This window comes from Panthera onca, chromosome B2, assembly GCF_046562875.1.
Source record: "Panthera onca isolate mPanOnc1 chromosome B2, mPanOnc1 haplotype 2, whole genome shotgun sequence".
NCBI lineage: Eukaryota > Metazoa > Chordata > Mammalia > Carnivora > Felidae > Panthera > Panthera onca.
The window spans coordinates 99,342,819-99,364,766 of NC_138343.1; the positions used below are offsets into that span (position 1 = coordinate 99,342,819).

Consider the following 21,948-nt stretch of genomic DNA (forward strand, 5'->3'; position numbering starts at 1 on the left):
CATAAAATAAAAGGACATGAGGGGCACCTGGCTAGTTCAGTCAGTAGAGTTTGTGGCTCTTGATCTTGGGATTGTCAGTTCAAGCCCCACAGTGGGTATTCAGTTTACTTTAAAAAAAAAAAAAAAAAAAGATGCAAAACACATACCTAAAATGGAATGGGGAGAAGAGTAAAAAATGGGTTTAAATTTAAGCAAACATCGGGACGTCTGGGTAATTAGGTCAGTTAAGTGTCCGACTTTAGCTCAGATCATGATCTCACAGTTCATGGGTTCAAGCCCAGCGGTGGGCTCTGTGCTGACAACTCAGAGCCTGGAATCTGCTTCGGATTCTGTGTCTCCCTCTCTATGCCCTTCCCTGCTTGTGTGCTTCCTCACTCAAAAATAAAACATTAAGAATATTTTAAAAATAGAGGCACCTGGGTGGCTCAGTTGGGCATCTGATTTTGTCTCAGGTCATGATCTTGCAGTATGTGAGTTTGAGCCCCACATCGGGCTCTGTGCTGACAGCTCAGAGCCTGGAACCTGCTTTGGATTCTGTGCCTCTGTCTCTCTCTGCCCCTTCCCCACTCATGCTCTCTTCTCACTGTCTCTCAAAATAAAAACATTAAAAAATTTAAGAAAATTTTAAAAATAAAAAATTAATTTAAATTAAAAATTTTTTAAAAAGACTGTGACAGGAGACAAAGAAGGACACTGTAATAATAGAGACAATCCAACAAGAGGATATTAATAATAATAAATATTTATGCACCCAACATGGAAGCAGCCAAATACATAAAACAGTTAATAACAAACATAAAGGAAATAATCCATAGTAATATAATAACAGCAGGGGACATTAACACCTCACTTACATCAATGAACAGATCATCCAACAGAAAATCAACAAGGAAAACAGTGGCTTTGAATGATACACTGAACCAGATGGATTTAACAGACATATTCAGAACATTCCATCCTAAAACAGCTAAATACACATTCTTTCCAAGCGCACATGGAACATTCTCCAGAATAGATCACATATTAGGCCACAAAACAAGTCTCAACAAACTTTGAAAAATCAAAGTCATGCCATGCATCTTTCCTGACCACAATGTAATGAAACCAGTAATCAACCAGAAAAAAAAATCTGGAAAGACTACAAATACATGGAGGTTAAATAACATGGTACTAAGCAATGAGTGGGTCAACGAAGAAATCAAAGAAATCAAAAAGTACATGGAAACAAATAAAAATGAAAACACAACAGCCTAAAATCTTTGGGATACGGCAAAAATGGTTCCAAGAGGAAAGTTCACAGCAATACAGACCTACTTCAAGAAGCATGAAAATTCAAATAAACAAGGTAACCTTCACTTAAAGGACCTAGAAAAATAAAAACAAACAAAACCCAAATCTAGCAAAAGGAAGGAAATAATAAACATGAAACCAGAAATTAATGATATAGATACTAGGTGTGGTTGGCTGGCTTAGTCAGCACAGCATGCAACTCTTGATCTCAGGGTTGTGAGTTCAAGCTCCGTGTTGGGTGTGGAGCCTATTAAAAAAAAAAAAAAAAAAAAAAAAGATAGAAACTAAAAAAAACACAGTAGAACAGAAACCAGGAGCTGGTTCTTTGAAAACATCAACAAAATTGATAAACCTCCAAAAGAGAGGTTTTTCAAATAAATAAAAAAAAAGAGAGGATCCACATAAATAAAATCACTAATGAAAGGGAGAAATAACAATCAATACCACAGAAATACAAACAATTATAACAGAGTATTATAAAAACCTATATACCAACCAACTGGACAACTCAGAAGAAATGGAAAAGTTCCTAGAAACATGGAACCTACCAAAACTAAAGCAGGGAAGAAATAGAAAACTTGAACAGACCAAGTACTAGCAATGAAATTGAATCAGTAATCAAAAAACTCCCAAAACACAAAAGTCCAGGACCAGATGGCTTCAAAGACAAATTCTACCAAATACTGAAAAAGGAGTTAATATCTATTCTTCTCAAACTATTCCAAAAAATATCAAAGGAAGGAAAATGCCCAAATTTATTCTTTGATTCCAGTATCACCTTGATACCAAGACCAGATAAAAACACCACGCAAAAAAAGTGAACTAAAGGCCCATATCTCTCATGAACATAGATGCAAAAATTCTCAATAAAATACTAGCAAACTGAATCCAACAATACATTTTTAAAAATCACACAACACAAACAAGTGAGATTCCCAGGATGCAAGGGTAGTGCAATAGTCACAAAACAATCAATATCACATCAATTAAAAAAAAAAAGGATAGGGATACCTGGGTGGCTCAGTCAGCTAAGCGACCAACTCTTGATTTTGACTCAGGTCAGGATCTCACAGTTCATGAGATTGAGCCCCATATCAGGTTCTGCACTGGCATCTTGGAGCCTGCTTGGGATTCTCTCTCTCCCTCTCTCTCTGCCCCTCCTCTGCTCACTTTCTCTGTCTCTCAAAATTAACTTAAAAAAATGTTTTTAATAAAAGAAAGGATAAAAACCATATGATCATTTCAATAGATGCAGAAAAAAGTATTTGACAAAGCACAACATCCATTCATGATAAAAACCTTCTGCAGGGAGGTCCAGAGGGAATATACCTCAACATAATAAAGAACAGATAAGAAAAACCCACAGCTAAAATCATATTCAAATGGTGAAAAACTAAGAGCTTTTCCCATAAGATCAGGAACAAGACAAGGATGTCCATTTTCACTGCTTTTATTCAGCATACTACTGGAAGTCCTAGCCACGGCCATCATACAGCAAAAGAAATAAGTTATCCAAATTGGTAAGGAAGAAATAAAACTCTATTTGCAGATGACATAATACTATATAGAGAAAACCCTAAAGATTCCATCAAAAAACTTCTAGAACTGTTAAGTGAATTCAATAAAGTCATAGAATACAAAATCAATGTACAGAAATCTATTGCATTCCTATACACTAATAATGAAGCAGCAGAAAGCGAAATTAAGAAAACAATCGTATTTAATTTAATGCAATTTAATTAAATAATTAATTGCATTTAATGCAATCCCTATCAAAATACCAACAGCATTTTTCACAGAACAAACAATTGTAAAATTTGTATGGAATGACAAAAGACCTCAAAGAGACAAATCAATCTTGGAAAAAAAAAAAAAGAAACCAGAGGGGTCACAATTCCAGAATTCAAGTTATGTTACAAAGCTGCAGCAATTAAAATAGTAGGGTATTGGCATAAAATCAGACACACTGATCAGTAGAACAGAACAGAAAACCCAGAAATAAACCCACAATTATACGGTCAACTAATCTTCAACAAAGGAGAAACAAATAGAGAATGGGAAAAAGTCTCTTCAACAAATGGTTTTGGGGAAACTTGACAGCAACATGGAAAAGAATGAAACTGAGCCACTTTCTTTCACCATACACAAAAATAAAATGGATTAATAAAAACCTAAATGTAAGACCTGAAACCATTAAAATCCTAGAAAAGAGCACAGACAGTAATCTCTCTGACATAAGCCACAGCAACATTTTTCTAGCTGTGTCTCCTGAGGCAAGAGAAATAAAAGCAAAAATAAACTGTGGGGACTATATCAAAATAAAAATGTTCTACATGGTGAAGGAAAAAAATCAACAAAAGACAACCTACTGAATGAGAGAAGATACTTGCAAAAAACGTATCCGATAAAGGGTTAGTATCCAAAATATATAAAGAACTGATACAACTCAATACCCGCCCCTAAAAAAATAATCCGATTAAAAAATGGACACAAAACATGAACAGACATTTCTACAAAGAAGACATACAGATGGCCCATAGACACATGAAAAGATGCTCAACATCACTTATCATCAGGGAAATGTATATCAAGGCTACAATGAGAAGGGTGCCTGGGTGGCTCAGTAGGTTAAGCATCTGACTCTTGATTTCAGCTCAGGTAATGACCTCACAGTTGTGAGACTGAGCCCCAAGTCAGGCTCTGTGCTGGGCATGGAGTCTGCTTAAGATCATCTCTGTTCCTCTCTCTCCCTGCCCTTCCCCCTCCTCAAAAAAATTAAATAAATAAAATAAAAAACTACAATGAGGTAACACCTCACACCTGTCAGAATGGCTAAAACAACAACAACAACATAAGTAACAAGTGTTGGTGAGGACAAGGAGAAAAAGGAACCTTCCTGCAGTGTTGCTGGGAATATAAACTAGTGGGGCTACTGTGGAAAAAAGTATGAGCTTCCTCAAAAAATTAAAAATAGATCTACCATACAATCCAGTGATCACACTACTGGGTATTTACCCCAAAAAAAAAAAAATAATAATAATAATAACATGCACCGGTTTGTTTATTGCAGCATTACTGACAATAGCCAAACAATGGAAGCAACCCAAGTGTCCATAAATAGATAAATGGAAAAGATGAGGTACACAGATACAACGGAATATTATTCAGCCATAAAAAAGAATAAAATCTTGCCATTTGCAAAAACATGGATCAAGCTAAAGTCAGTAAGAGAAAGACAAATACCATATGATCTCACTCATATTTGGAACTTAAGAAACAAACCAAATAAGCAAAGAAAAACAAAAAAGAGAGACAAAGAAACAGACCTTTTTAAGTTCTTATTTTAATTCTGATTAGTTAACATACAGTGTTGTATTAGTTTTAAGCGTACAATATAGTGATTCAATAATTCCATATATCACCCAGTGCTCATCACAGGACAAGTGTGTTGCCTAATCCCCATCACCTACTGAAACAGGCTCTTAACTACAAAGACACTTACCAGAAGGGAGGTGGGTGGGAGGATAGGGAAAATAGGAGATAGAGACTAAAGAGTACACTAATCATGGTGAAAAAAAATAAAATAAAATTTATAAAATAAAATAAAAATGATTTAACAAAAGAAAAAAGAACATTCAAAACTACTAAGGATGAGATGAGAGAGGCACATATGTACTGTCCATGGTGGTGAATAAAACTATATGTGAAAAGCAATTAGGAAATATATATTAAGAGCCTGAAAACAATACATTTTGACACAGTAAACTTCTTTATAAGACTACTGTAAGAAACAATCAGATATATGGACCAAAATATACATACAAAAACATCTATCAGTGTTGTTTGTATTATCAAAATACTGGAGGGGCACCTGGGTGGCTCAGTTGGTTAAGCATCTGACTTCACCTCAGGTCATGATTTCATGGTTCATGGGTTCAAGCCCCGAGTCAGGTTCTGTTCTGACAGCTCAGAGCCTGGAGCCTGCTTCGGATTCTGTGTTTCCCTCTCTCTATGCCCCTCCCCCAATCTCTCTCTATCTCTCTCTCAAAAATAAATAAAACATTTAAAAAAATTTTTTTAAATACTGGAAAGAAGTTAAATGTTCACTAATTAGAAAGGGTTAACTAAAGCATTACATATCCACATGATAAAAGAATATAGACATCCATTAAAAATCAAGTTTTTTGGGGCGCCTGGGTGGCTCAGTCGGTTAAGCGGCCGACTTCGGCTCAGGTCACGATCTCGCGGTCCGTGAGTTCGAGCCCCGCGTCGGGCTCTGTGCTGACAGCTCAGAGCCCGGAGCCTGTTTCAGATTCTGTGTCTCCCTCTCTCTGACCCTCCCCCATTCATGCTCTGTCTCTGTCTCAAAAATAAATAAACGTTAAAAAAATTTTTTTTTTAAAAATCAAGTTTTTGAAAGAAATTTAATACGGATAAAAATTCTTCATATCTTAAGTAAGAGGATCCCAAACTTATACCCAGTGATCTTAGTATCTTAATAATTTGTTTATGACACCTCTAGGTCAAAAGAGACACCTAATAATTCCAGTTTGGAGGTTCCTCAAAAAGGTAAAAGTAGAACAGTAAAATCTAGCAATTCCACTTCTTGGCATATAGCCAAAGGAAATGAATTGCCATCTCAAAAAGATATCTACGCCCCCATCTTCACTGTAGCATTATTTACAATGGCCAAGACATGGAAACAACCTAAGTTCCACTGGTAGATAAATGGATAAAGAAAATGTGGTATATGAGTACAATGGGATATTATTCAGCCATAAAAATAAGAAAGAATCCTGCCATTTGTGACAACACAAATGGACTTTGAGGGTATTATGTCAAATGAAATAAGGCAGAGAAAAAGAATCTCACACTTGTACTGTAAAACCTTGGGTTGTGAGTAACTTGTTCTGCAAGTGTCCTGCAAGATGCACAAACATTTCTAGTAAGTTTTAACTTGATAAACAAGCAATGTCTTGCAATATGAGTAGTACGTGATGCCAAAAGTCACATGATCACAACTGAGCCAATGGTTCTTGAGATTTGCTTTGATAAACGAGTGCTTTGGATTATAAGCGTGTTCCCAGAACGAATTATGCTCACAAACCAAGGTTATACTGTATGTGGAATTTTAAAAAACTAAAATGAAGAGAACAAATTGATGATTGGGGGAAGAAGCAGAGCACTGAAAAGAAGGTTAAAAGTAGTCAAAAGACTCAAATTTATAAGATGAATAAGCTAGGGGTGCCTGGCTGGCTCAGTCGGAAGAACACGCAACTCTTGATCTTGGGGTAGTGAGTTCAAGCCCCACACTGGGTATAGAGGTTACTTAAACAAGTAAAACTTTAAAAACTTATTTTAAATAAATAAGTAAGTTCTAAGGATGTAATGTACATCATGATGACTATACTTAACAATACTGTATTGTATATTTGAAAGCTGCTAAGAGTAAATCTTAGAAGTTCTCATTACAAGATAAAAAAATGTGTAACTATGAATGGATGATAACTAAACTTATTATGATAATCATTTCACAATATATACATATATCAAATCATTATGCATTATGCTATATATGTTAAATTAATACAATGTTATATGTCGGTTATATCTCAATAAAACTGGGAGTGGAGGGAGAGAAACCCACAGTAAGATAACTACTTTATACTCACTAGAATGGCTATAATAAAAAAATAAAATAAATTAAAAAAAAAACCAGAAAATAGCAAGTGTTGGTGAGGTTTTGGTGAAAACAGAACCCGTATATACTGTAGATGGGAATATAAAATGGCACAGTCACTGTGGAAAACATTGGCAGCTCCTCAAAATGTTAAACAGAATTACCATATGACCAAGCAGTTACACTCCAAGAGAACTGAAACCACGTTAAAACAAAAACTTGTCCACAAATGTTCACAGCAGCACTACTCACAATAGCCAAAAAGTGGAAACAACCCAAATTTCTGAGTGGATGAATATAAACAAAATGTGGTATATCCATACAATGGTACATTATTCAGACATAAAAAGTCATAGAGTACTGATATACACCACAACATGGATGAACCTTGAAAACATTGTGCTAAGTGAAAGCCAGCCAGCCACAAAAAAGCCATGGACTGTATGATTCCATTTACATGAAATATCCACCACAGGCAAATTCATAGCAAAAAGCAAACAGTGGTTGCCAAGATCCAGGGGAGGGGAAATTGGAGAATGACTGCTTAACAGATATGGGTTTCCTTTTGGTGTAACGAAAATGTTCTGGAACTAAAGTTTCTCAACAAGGAACTAAGTGGTGGTAGTGGTTGCACAATGCTCTGAATATACTAAAACTCACTGAATTGTACAACTTTAAAAGTATGAACTTTATGTTTCGTCTATTTTACCTCTAATAAAAAATAATTACACATACTTAACCAGTAGAAAACACCAGGAGAGAAGTGGAAGGAATTGGAGGAAGGTGGTCAAAAGGTACAGACTTCCAGTTATAAAATAAATAAGCACAGGGACAACACCATGACTATAGCTAACACTCTTGTGTATGATATACAAGAAAGTTAAAAGAATAGTTCCTAAAAGCTCTCATCACAAGGAGAAATTTCTATTGTACCTTTATGAGATGATATAGTTAAATACACCTGTTGTGGTAAATCATTTCACAATACATATAAATCAAACCATTATGCTATACACCTTACCATTATGCTATATACCTTATTTTTTTTAAGTTTTGTTTATTTAAGTAATCTCTGTACCCAATGTGGGACTCAAACTCAAACCCCAAGATCAAGAGTCACATGCTCTCCCAACTGAGCCAGCCAGGCACCCTATGCTATACACCATAAACTTCTACAGTAATATGTGTAAATTATTTCTCAATAGAACTGAAAAAAAAAAAAACAGCAGGAAATAAATATTCCAAAATATTATCAATGCTCATCTCTGAGTGGTCTTATTATGAGTGATTTATGTTTTCTTCTTTATGTTTCTATAATTCCTAACCTTTCTTGCATGAACACATATTGGATTTTTTGTTAACACATTGATTTTTATAAGATAATAAAAGCTTTTTTTTTTTAAGATATTTGCCATTTTTATGCCTAGCTGGCTCAGTCAGTAGAGAATGCAACTCTTCATCTCGGGTTCATGAGTTCAAACCCTCTTTGGGTATAGAGTTTACTCTAAAAAGAAATAAGTATTTATTAAAAAACAAAAAATAGGGAGCACCTGGCTGGCTCAGGTCAGTGGAATTTGCGACTCTTGATCTCGGGGTCATGAGTTCAAACCCCACTTTGGGCATGAAGCCTACTTAAAAAGAATAAATAAATTTTTAAAAAATTAAAAATAAAAAAAAAGTTTACGGTATTTGCCTTTTCGCCATAAGTTATATATACTCTACAGTTTAAATGTTTTACCATTTTAATAAGTAATATAAATATATTAAAATAATATGTATAGGATTTTTCAAATAATACACGAGTATATACTTTTTTCAAAAAGTCTTCCTGTCAACCCAAATTTCCTTCCTGTAGACAATCACTATTAGCAATTTGTTGTGAATACTTCCAGTCTCAGTTTTTGCAGTCTGAGATGACATCTCAGTTATCCTTGTATCCTCGCATCTATGGCACAATACTTGGCTCACGGAAAGGAATCAAATGATAAATAGTAAACAATGGAATAATGAAAATAGCCAGAAAAATGAAGACAGATGAAAAGAGATAATAGGTGGACAGAAGATAGACAGATGGATAGATGGATGAAAATTTGAATAGAGATAGGTTGATGAATATGTGAACAGATGAATGTTGAGAATTTACTATTAAAGTAACAGTAAAACCAATATAATTTCTCTATATATGAAAACAGAAAAACATTTCCATTATCTTGGTCTAGCACTCAGATTATAAGAAAAATATTAAGAAGGAAAAACTGAAAACAGCACATGGTACACACACAAAAAATAACTTAAACACTAGAAACAAGCTAAATATTAATAGGGAATTTATTTACTTTATTAAACCAATGCCCTATTGAACTTAGGCAGTTAGGCTTACACTGAATAAAAGAATAGCAACCCCCAATAAAGACCAAATTGGTAATCTAGAAGATTCAATAAAGGAAATCTTCCAGAATGTAAAGAGAAAAAAGAGTTGCAACTTTTGCAAATGAATTTAAGAGATATGGAAGACAGAGCCTAAAAGGTCAACATTTGTTAATATGTATATTTGAGGAAGAGAACAAGAGAGGCAACAGAGGAAGAAGGAAAAATAAATAAATAACAGGTAATAAAAGTTGCCCTAAACCAAAGACAAAAGAGAAAGCTCAATAAAGATTCCTAAGAAACCGGCAGGATTGGAAAAGGGGAGTGAAAGAGTAGGGGATCAGTTAGGAAGAGTCCAACTGGACTAAATACCACTTTTTACCTGTGAAGTTCAAATTATATGAATGGGTTATCTATTCAAACAATAAATACTTTGTTAAAGATGCAGAAAACCTAGCCACATAAATCAGAAAAAAAAAAAGACCTACATTTTTGTTTTTGTTTTTTTTTTTTTAATATTTATTCATTTTTGAGAGACAGAGACAGAGCATGAGCGGGGGAGGAGCAGAAAGAGAAGGTGACACAAAATTCAAAACAGGCTGTCAGCACAAAGCCCAAAGCGGGACTCGAACTCACTGACCACGAGATCATGACCTGAGCTGAAGTCGGACACTTAACCGACTGAGCCACCCAGGCACCCAACCTATATTTTCTAGGTAGACTTTAGTGAAATTTTAGAATGCATAAAGTAAAAAATCCTGAGATTGCAGACAAGCTTCCAAAAAAAAAAAATTCCCATAAGCAACAAGAAATAAATGAAGCAATAGTTTCGGGTTCTGAGACAAAAATTATTATTTTTTAAACGTTTATTTATTTATTTTGAGAGAGAGAGAGAGAGAAAGTGGGGAGGGGGGGGGGAATGGGCAAAGACAGAGGGAGGCATGGAATCCCAAGCAGGCTCCACACCATCAGCACAGAGCCTGATGTGGGGTTCAAACTCATAAACTATGAGATCATGACATAAGCTGAAATCAAGAGTCATGTGATTAACCAACTGAGCCACCCAGGGACCCCTCAAAAATTATTCTTAAAACTATAAATTCAGCCAACCTATTAATCAAGTATGAAGTCAAAACACATTATCAGACACACAAGAACTCTGAATATGCACACAAATCCAAATGAAAAAGCAACTCAAAAAGATGTCTCATCCTCAACAAGATATTAGCCAATCAGATCCAACAATACATTAAAAAATTATTCACCACGGCCAAGTGGGATTTATACCTGGGATGCAGGGCTGGTTCAATATCCACAAAACAATTTATGTCATTCATCACATCAATAAAAGAAAGGACAAGAACCATATGATCCTCTCAATAGATGCAGAGAAAGCATTTGCCAAAATACAGCATCCTTTCTTGATAAAATCCCTCAAGAAAGTAGGGATAGAAGGAGCATATCTCAAGATCATAAAAACCATATATGAATGACCCAACGCTAATATCATCTTCAATGGGGAAAAACTGACAGCTTTCCCCCTAAGGTCAGGAACAAGACAGGGATGTCCACTCTCGCCACTGTTATTCAACATAGTATTGGAAGTGTTAGCCTCTGCAATCAGACAACACAAAGAAATAAAAAGCATCCATATCGGTCAGGAGGAGGTCAAACTTTCTCTTTGTAAATGACATGATACTCTATATGGAAAACCCAAAAGATTCCACCAAAAAACTGCTAGAGCTGATTCATGAATTCAGCAAAGTTGCAGGATATAAAATCAATGCACAGAAATCGGTTGCATTCCTATACAACAACAATGAAGCGACAGAGAGAAATCAAGGAATCGATCCCATTTACAGTTGCACAAAAAGCCATAAAATACCTAGGAATAAATCTAACCAAAGAGGTGGAAAATCTATACACTGAAAACTATAGAAAGCTTATGAAAGAAATTGAAGAAGACACAAAAAGATGGAAAAAGATTCCATGCTCCTGGATAGGAAGAACAAATACTGTTAAAATGTTGATACTACCCAAAGCAATCTACATATTCAATGCAATCGCTATCAAAGTAACACCAGCATTCTTCACAGAGCTAAAACAAATAATCCTAATATTTGTACGGAACCAGAAAAGACCCCAAATAGCCAAAGCAATCTTGAAAAAGAAAACCAAAGCAGGAGGCATCACAATCCCAGACTTCAAGCTATACTACAAAGCAATAATCATCGAGACAGTATGGTACTGACACAAGAACAGACACTCAGACCAATGGAACAGAATAGAGAACCCAGAAATGGACCCACAAACGTATGGCCAGTTAATCTTTGACAAAGCAGGAAAGAATATCCAATGGAATGAAGACAGTCTCTTCAGCAAGTGGTGCTGGGAAAACTGGACAGTGACATGCAGAAAAATGAACCTGGACCACTTTCTTACACCATACACAAAAATAAACTCAAAATGGATGAAAGAACCTAAATGTAAAACAGGAAACCATCAAAATCCTCGAGGAGAAAGCAGGCAAAAACCTCTCTGATCTTGGCCACAGCAACTTCTTACTCAACACGTCTCCGGAGGCAAGGGAAACAAAAGCAAAAATGAACTACTGGGACCTCATCAAAATAAAAAGCTTCTGCACAGTGAAGGAAACAATCAGCAAAACTAAAAGGCAACCAACAGAATGGGAGAAGATATTTGCAAATGACATATCAGATGAAGGGTTAGTATCCAAAATCTATAAAGGGCTTCTCAAACTCAACACCCAAAAAACAAATAATCCAGTGAAGAAATGGGCAAAAGACATGAACAGACACTTCTCCAAGGAAGACATCCAGATGGCCAACCGACACATGAAAAAATGCTCCACATCACTCATCATCAGGGAAATACAACTCAAGACCACAGTGAGATACCACTCACACCTGTCAGAATGGCTAACATTAACAACTCAGGCAACAACAGATGTTGTCGAGGATTCGGAAAAAGAGGATCTCTTTTGCATTGTTGGTGGGAATACAAGCTGGTGCAGTCACTCTGGAAAACAGGATGGAGGTTTCTCAAAAACTAAAAATAGAACTATCCTATGACCCAGCAATTGCACTACTAGGCATTTATCCACAGGATACAGGGGTGCTGTTTTGAAGGGACACATGCACTCCCATGTTTATAGCAGCACTATCAACAATAGCCAAAGTATGGAAAGAGCCCAAATGTCCATCGATGGATGAATGGATACAGAAGATGTGGTATATATATATATACAATGGAGTATTACTTGGCAATCAAAAAGAATGAAATCTTGCCATTTGCAACTACGTGGATGGAACCGGAGGGTATTATGCTAAGTGAAATTAGTCAGAGAAAGACAAAAATCATATGACTTCACTCATATGAGGACTTTAAGAGACAAAACAGATGAACATAAGGGAAGGGAAACAAAAATAATATAAAAACAGGGAGGGGGACAAAACAGAAGAGACACATAAATATTGAGAACAAACTAAGGGTTGCTGGAGGAGTTGTGGGAGGGGGAATGGGCTAAATGGGTAAGGGGCATTAAGGAATCTACTCCTGAAATCATTGTTTCACTATATGCTAACTAATTTGGATATAAATTTTAAAAAATAAAAAAATGAAATTAAAAAAAAAAAGATGTCCTCAACTGAACAACAACAAAAAAAAAAAAATCCAAGAAAAAGCACCTAAGAGATATCAAGAAACACTATTAGCTAAGTATGATCCAGATACTTGAAGGGCAAAAGAACTTAAGAAGACCCATTAGGCCTTAATACCTGGAAGACCAGCAGCAGTTATTTAATGCACAAGATTACATTTCCTTCTCCATGGGTCTCAATATACTAATTCACCCCGCAACAAATACTTTCACAATCATAATATTTTAAGGCTATTAAATGGTTTTCAGTGTTCGCTTTTTAGAATCAACTCATAGACAAAAAGCAGGATGCTATAAATGTCTACTTTAAAAATTAGGAGATAGAGAAAAAAGAGTAAGAGAAATATATCACTTTTCTTAATATCCCTATCAGGAAGACAAATAGTATCTAAACTGATAAATCAAGAAAAAGAAATCTGGGCACCTGGCTGGCTCAGTCCATAGAGCATGAGACTCTTGATCTTGGGGTCATGAGTTCAAGCCCCATGTTGGCTGTAGAAATTACTTAAAAAAAATTTTTTTTAAATAAAAACAGGTTTAAAGCCTCTATAAGAAGGGTGTGTTTCTCCTTTAGAAAGACTTATTATATCAGAAATTAAAGATACTGGGGCGCCTGGGTGGCTCAGTCGGTTAAGCGTCCGACTTCAGCTCAGGTCACGATCTCGTGGTCCGTGAGTTCGAGCCCCCTGTCGGGCTCTGGGCTGATGGCTCAGAGCCTGGAGCCTGCTTCCGATTCTGTGTCTCCCTCTCTCTCTGCCCCTCCCCCGTTCATGCTCTGTCTCTCTCTGTCTCAAAAATAAATAAAACGTTAAAAAAAAAAAAAAAGAAATTAAAGATATTTTAGAAGGACACCAATTATTTTTTTAAAAAGAATAAAAGAAAAAAAAAGAAAGAAAAAGAAATTTAATGTAGTAGCTGGCTAGCTCAGCTGGTAGAGCATGTGACTCTTCATGTCAGGGTCGTGAGTTTAAGCCCCAGGTTGTTGGGTGTAGAGATTACTTTAAAAAAAGAAAAAAATGTTAAAAAAAAAAAAAGAATAAAAAATTTTTTAAAGAAAGAAAGAAAAAGAAATTTAATGGAGTGCCTGGCTAGCTCAGTCAGTGGAGCATGTGACTCTTGATCTCAGTCCTGTGATCAAGCCCCACGTTCAGCAAGGTGCCTAATCAAAATTAAAAAAAATAAAAAAGATTTAAGCTTATGATTTAAAGTTATAAAAGTATTTGCCACAAAAAATGTAAAATAACAAAGGTAATAAATTTGAATGTTGAGATGGGAAATTGCTCAGCTTTTCTAATGGAAAATCAACAAAAAATGCCTAAAGTTGATAAATCAGAACATAGAATTATATGCATATTATTTTTTACATGCATATTACTTAAAGTTATACTAGTAAGCACCAGCAAAACTTAAAACAGAAACAATCAACACTGGCTATCTTTGAAAAATGATGGAAGCTTGGGAGTGGACAATAAGAAGAAGACTTTTAATTTTATATATAGTTTAACTGTTAGAGTCTTTTAAATCACGTACAACTATTATCTGATAAATTTTAATAGCATAAAAATAAAAATATTTCCACTTTGACACAAATATATAGATCAAAAGATTGCTGAGAAATCAGTGAACAGAACTCTGGTTTTATAAGTTACATAAGTTCAAATTACATACAATTTCTTCAGAAAAAAAGGAAGCTCACATTTTTTTAAATTTGCACCTAAATCCAAAACAACTGGATTCACTCAGTGTCTAAGTCACTCTTAAAATGCAAGTATAATAATTACATTACAAAAGGGAAAGAGAAAAAGGAAACTAACTTTTGTAAAGAGCAACACACTTTGTGCCCCAGATCACAATCCTAAGGAGAAGAACTTTCCCACAGAAAGATGCAACTAGCCCACCCATAAGGCAAAAGTTTTACCTTACTTTTCCAGCAACCATGAACTCACCTTTCTGTCCAAATGTATATATCTACAAATATCTGCAAAATAGTTTGCCATGACACGGTTTTGGTCTGTGGTCACAATAAAAACAAAACTAAATCCATTTCTTAATCACGTTCCACTTGGTAACTGAGATCATCAGCAACAAAATCTCACAGAAATAATATTTTTAGATAGAAAACACACAACAGGTTTAAAGCCTCTATGAGGAGGATGTGTTTCTCCTTTAGAAAGACTTATTATATTAGAAATTAAAGATATTTTATAAGGACACCAATTATTTAAGGACTTTACAGGTTTTTACTTCTCTTTGATCACTCACTCACTTTTGGATAAGAATTCACACCCTCAATAAAAAAACTACTGCCGCACACTTGTATCCTGAATTACATCCTGTCTTCTCTCTTGAGACTCTCTTTTATCCTGCACAATGCATGCTCAAAAGGGTTATTACAGGAAGTGTTGAACTATCAGCTATTTATAAATGGACAAGAATCTTCAAATAGCTTTGTCGGCTACCTCTTCATGGTTCTAGCCCTTAAAAACTACCTGCTTTTTAAAGAAATAATCATGTTAATAATTCAAAATATTAAAATGCTCTCTTTAAAAAAATATATATCTTGTTCCTTTGTTTTGGAATCCAAAAGCAGCACTAACATACAGTCCCAACGTCACAAGAGAACGAACAGGCTGATCTTTATATACACATTAACCAAGCAGTCTTACTCTCATCGTTTACCACCAAGAAAATTTCGAATTGTACTATATTGCCTTCAAGTCTTCTATACTGATGTCTAAACCTCATTACACTAGTTAAGCATTTTGCAAACCAAGCACACAGTTTAACATCACATATTAATTTTTTACCCAGCATATTCAGTCCAAACATATAGTATACAAAAGTAAAATTCCTTAATTCATCAATACTGACATCCCTATCAAAAAAACCTTTCCATAGATCTACTTTTTGCCTACATAAAACTCAGAGGCAAGCCTTTCTCGTGCTGCTAAAACGGTAACTTGTATTTCCTATGGAAACTAATGATTTAGAACTCATTTTTATGTATGAATAATTATTTTTAAAGCCTTTAAGGAATAAGACTTCCTTATTCTCAGCCCCATTGTTTTCAATCTTTAGTGATTTATATCTCATATATCACCATATTAGCAAATCATTGCAAGCCAATACTTCCAAAGGTAAATAGCTTACAGGAGTTTAAATTAGCTACACTAATACACACAAAAACTGTACCTACTAGGTACAGTTCACTACAGTGTTAGTACTAGCAAAAGACTAGTAACAGCCTAAATGTCCATCAAGAGGGATAGTTAAGTAAATTATGTAAGTCAATACAGTGGAATACAAGTGAAACTATTATTAAGAGGAACCAGGCATCTCTGCATATCAATTATGTAATGATCTTCAAATTACATTTAAGGTGAAAAAAATATAGAGAAATGTACAGTAAACTATTTACCATTAAATACACACACCCCAAGAAAATCTCTAAAAAGGAAAACCGAGAATGGCCATCTTTAGAAAGGGAAAAGGGTGGTTGGGAAAGGGAAGGCTTACTACCACATTGTATATCTTCTTATGCACATGCACTTACTACTCACTGAACAACATTCTTTTTTTTTTAACAAAAATACTTTTTTCAAAAAGTGATCAAATATCCTTGATTCCATTCACAAATTGACAGTTTATGGATTCGAGTATCGGTTTGCATTATCAAACTGTTTCAGCCTCAAAATTCTGCCTATAACTGAAAAGACATGAGCTTTGTGCGGGTTTTGGCAGAAAAGAGAAAAAAAAAGAAAAGACGTGGGCTATCCTATTTCATTTGTCCACACCGTCAATTACACATTTTTATTAAAAGGTCTCTTCAGGGGCACCTAGCTGGTTACGTCGGTGGAGCATGCAACTCTCAATCTCAGGGTGCTGAGTTCCAGCCCCACATTGGGTGTAGAGATTAACCAAATTTAAAAAAATTAAAATGTCACTTCATGGATTTGAAAATTATAAATGTGTTGCTAAGCTACTCGTCCCCAAGACTAAACCTTCCGAGTCCAACATCACAGCTACTAGCCAGTGTCTCAGTCACAGTAACCACATTCCTTGAGCCACATATGGCTAGTGGCTACCATACTTTACAGCATAGACGCATGTTCATCATTGCATGAAGATCTATTGGACGTCACCGTTCTAGACTAAGCAGGGCAAACTACAGCCTGCCCGCCAAAGCGAGCTCACCACTTGGTTTTATAAATAAAATTCTATTGAAACACATTCTAATTTGTGTTCATTTACACATTTGTCTGTGGATACTTTGACACTACAACAGCAGATTCAAGTAATTATAACATATACTGTATGGCCTCCAAGGCCTAAAATATTTAGTATCTGCCTCTTTGTAAAGAAAGTTTGTGGACCACTGCTCTAAACAATCAAATTTTATTGAAAATGTTTCTTTTCCTGGGCTTCAAAACGTTCTTGTAATACATAAATGAAGAACCAGTTAAACATAAACCAATGTTTATTTGATTTACTAAGTGCTAAAGATACTAAATTTATTAACATAAACCCGTAAGATCAATAAATTTCGTAAAATATGTTCGAATGCCTACATTTTTTTTAATGTTTATTTACTTTTGAGAGACAGTGCGAGAGCAAGGGAGGAGCACAGAGAGAGAGAGAGAGAGAATTCCAAGCAAGCTCTGAGCTGCCAGCGCAGAGCCCAACATGAGGCTCCAACTCACAAACTGTGAGATCATAACCTGAGCCAAAGTCGGATGCCTGACCCACTGAGCCATACAGGTGCCCCAATGCCCACAATTTCTAAGCATCTCTATAAAATAGATAGTGAAAGCAAAGAACACAAGATTTCTATAATAATTTTACAAGAGCTGGCCTAAAAGGGAAAAATGCTTAACTCAAAACAAAAAAATTACATACGTTCCTTATCAATCTACTAAAAGAAATGTATCAACTGTCTTAAAAAGCAGCACATAATTTCTTAGAAAAAAAATTATACTAGATCTAATTAGTGCTATAAAATTATTTATGGTAACCACTTATGTAACATCACTGCATTGCAGGCTTTCAAAACAATTACTGAAGGGGCACCTGGGTGGCTCAGTCGGTTAAGCATTTGACTTTGGATCAGGTCATGATCTCACAGTTCATGAGTTCAAGCCTTGTGTCAGGCTCTGGGCTGACAGCTTGGAGTCTACAGCCTGCTTCAGAATCTGTGACTGCCTCTCTCTCTGCCCCTCCCCCACTCATGCTCTGTCTCTGTCAAATAATAAATGTTAAATTTTTTTTAAAAAAACAAAACAATTACTGAAAACATCAGGGCAGTATTACCAATGTGGGACCTTTTTTTTTTTTTTTTTTTAATAAAATTTCTGAGTGTCCATTATATGCCAAACTCTGTACAAGACTCTGGAAATAAATGATGACCCATTTGTAGCTAATAGTTTATGGGGCAGATTAATATTACTTATAGTGATATTATACACCTAAGAACAAAGAGAGGCACAAGCACAACTAATAAAGTGAATAAAGGAAGGCTTCTAGAAAAGCTATCTGAATAGGGTATTGAAGTATGAGCAGGAGTTGGCCAAGTTTATGGGAGTGAGGAGAAAAGGGAGGGAGGAATGGCAGAGCAATACCACTTTACTTTGAATGTAAAAAAAAAAAAAAAAAAAAAGACATGAAAAAGACTTAGTAAGTGCTAAAAAATGCTACAGAAACATGGCTTGCACACTCTGGAAAACATGGCTTGCACCAACTCCGGGAGTTGGTGGCAAGTATAAAGGCTATAAAGACGAGAAAAACTTTAGGATCCTAATGCAAATAGCTTTATATGCCAAAGTAAGGAATTAAAATTGGATATGATGGTTTGAAAGATAGAGAATGTAGTTTTCCAAGATGTTTCATGATTGATTTTATTTGCAGAAAAATGACCCTGAGCAACTTGGATGTTGGACTATCACAAGGAAAGACTAGCCTAACAGCAGAGACCAATTCAGCTACTATGCAAAAATGGTGGGTTTTTTTTTTGAAAGATGGAGGCCAAAAGTAATGAAAATGAGGATGAAGAGAAACCTGATGAAGAAAAGCAACTACACATGGTAGAATCTATAGGCTGGCACTCCTTTTTTTTTTTTTTTTAACATCCATGCAATATTTTCCCTTTTCCACATTTGTTGGTATAGATATGTCCTTTGCATGGAAAAGGCTTATACAATAAGTTTGTCAAAACTGGAGGTTTAACATGGTCTTTTTGGGTTTTCCCCGTATGGTATTAAGAAGTAGGACACATTAGAAAATGCAACAACTCAGTCAGGAGAGCTGGATTCCTACTATCTTGTAACTTCTGTGAGGCTTGTCTTTGCTGTGAGACTATGGGCATGATAACCTCTAAAAGCTCTGGTTTTCTCATTTGTAAAGAAGTGAGACTAAATGATCTAAAACTCTTTGTACATTCCACCCCCCACACACAAAAAAATGCAAATACAATCGTCTATTCTAACTACAAACCAAATATGAAAAATCCATCAAAGCCAGGCAGATAGGTCCATACCTATTATTTACCTGTATGTATCCATATGTACCTACACATTTGTGAAGGATTTTATGACATACATTAAGATGTATAATCACCAATTACTCATCTAAAACTTTATACACTAAGATGTATAGTCACAAACTACTCATCTGAAACCCTAAGGCAAAACTGAAACTGTTAAGATGTCAGCCATTTCACTTTCAATTATGAAGTATCTTTTAAAGACATCTCAAAAAGGAGTAATCTTTTATTGGAGTGGTTCAAAAGACTAAATGAATGTCTGCAAAATTGAATAGTAGTATTGTTTGGTGTAACAGTTTTCAGACATATTATCCTATGGAATCATGTTTGTTTGACTCTCTTATTGACAAAAGAACCTTTTAAAATATTCCTTTATCAATCAAAGCAAAGTTTTTCAAATTTGAGGAATATGGTCTTGAGATTTGTAACCATAAACTGTTATATATCCTTTTTTACAAATTTTAAAAGGAAAACTATTACAAATTCTTGTTCATACTAAAAAGTCTAGAAATATTCTGAACTTGTTTCTCAGGAATAACATTAAGCCTGATTTATTTAAAAAGGATGGTTGGGTCAAAAGATTCTCTTCCTTCAAAACAAAAAGAACAAATGACATTTTTATTAAAGGTGAAAAACCCAAATGTAATCTTTCATTTCCACTGTCACAAATTTACATAGTATAATTAACACAGCCCAAGTTAAAGTCATTATTTTAATGGAAATATCACTCTAAGATTTTTTTAAAAGGTAGTACTAAACTATAAACAGAGGCTTTTCTTTTGTAAGTTACATTACTTCTTCCAGTGTTTCTTCAAAAGACCCAAATGATTTTGGTTATATACTACATTATATACAACAGAATAACTTCTCTTAAATGTACGCACGTGATTTCTTTCTTGCTCCCTAAAGTAGCATTATACATTTTTTTCTGAATTAACCAAAATAAATTCCGGAAAGAGCTAAACTATAACTAACCATGATCAGAGTGTAAAATCTTTACTATGCAAATCTGCATCACAATTTAGAACCATCACTAAAAACTTTAAAAATGTTTTGTTCTTTAAAATCATTGCTACCAACCCACAAGAGATGTGCTATTAACATAAAGCCTCAAATCTCAACTAGACCCCTAGTCCAAGGAAACCTACCTTTATAATGATTTTTCTTAGAATATAGTGATATCAACTAATGCTTTCAGATCCTAAAAATTTCTTTAAAAAGCATATTTTGAAGATACACAGACTGATCTTACTCTATTAAAGAAACTTTATTAATTCTAATCAAACAAATTTCACTCAAGAAAGTGCAGTCGAATCAAAAACTTTATTAGAGGGGAAAATATTCAAAAAGAACAATTAGAAGCAGGAATTAAATTATGTTTTTTGTTTTATCCCATGCTATCAAAATACAATTCAGAAGCAGATTTTTCTTAAAAGTTGCCTACTAAAAGGAAGTTATTTTAACAACAAAAAAAAAGAAAATACATTTAAAAAATTTCAAATCAAGTACATTATAAAGTTAGCATGAGGAGTATGAAAAACACCACATATAATTTGTTTTGTAATGCCAATGTCCAAATAGGAAAACTAGATGTGCTTTCCCCAAATAGATCTGATAATATTCCCACAGAAACACCAGTATAACAAGTAAATATTCCAAACACAAAATACAAGTTAATTTTAAGTACCTGACATTCCAAGATACTCATTCAAGGACACCTGGCAATTAACTAAAAGAATTATGAGAGAAGTTTACAACTGACTACTATGGAGCCCTTTCAGTTATAATACCAAAACTACTTGCAGTAACAACCCTTTACACGTGTTTAGTACCTTGTGATTTTCACCATACTTTATGATAAAACAATTTGTAAAGTTGTGTTTTCATTCTCTATGAAATTAGCACACACACCTTAACAACTTTCGTCCTCGAGTTCATAAATCAACTATATCAATTACAACAGAGTGCGCAGAACGTTAGGCAGCATTTCAAATCTTACTAATGTCATTGTGACTGATATTCACTTTATTCAGAAATGTTCCGCTAGGATGCTAAAAACTCTCTTTCTCATACTTTTTGACCATCTTTGAAATCTAGGCGGGACAGGTAGATAGATGTTCCTGGGCTCCCTTACTCTGGGGGAGGAGAATTCCTCCCAGGAAGGGCGGTGAGCAGGTGATTGGTTTAAACCTACCCTTCGCCGGCAGCTGGTTCCACCTGTCCTAGAGCCCGTCTGCCCTACAGGACGAAGGATAGGCGTTCTCAATACAGAATCCAGCTCGCCATCTCCTAAGAGAACAATCAATAAAGGCTTCCTAAGAGGTTACTAAGGTTCTCCCTCAAATCCCAGGTAAACAAAGATTCAGGCCCAGATCTCTGTCACTCTGCATTCCGTTC

The 21,948-nt window shown here is 35.0% G+C and overlaps 1 protein-coding gene across 9 annotated transcripts in view; it reads right to left on the reverse strand.

Moving 5' to 3' along the window:
• Positions 1–21,948, reverse strand: part of CDK19 (cyclin dependent kinase 19) — a 191,649-nt gene that overhangs the window by 168,565 nt on the left and 1,136 nt on the right. For 3 of the 9 annotated variants that reach the window (XM_078447209.1, XM_078447208.2, XM_078447218.1), the window contains one exon: positions 21,746–21,840. The exons of 4 other annotated variants lie outside the window; for them this stretch is intronic. In XM_078447209.1, coding sequence (XP_078303335.1) covers positions 21,746–21,840 — 95 coding nt within the window. 2 more of the 9 variants (XM_078447217.1, XM_078447219.1) reach the window with 2 other exon arrangements.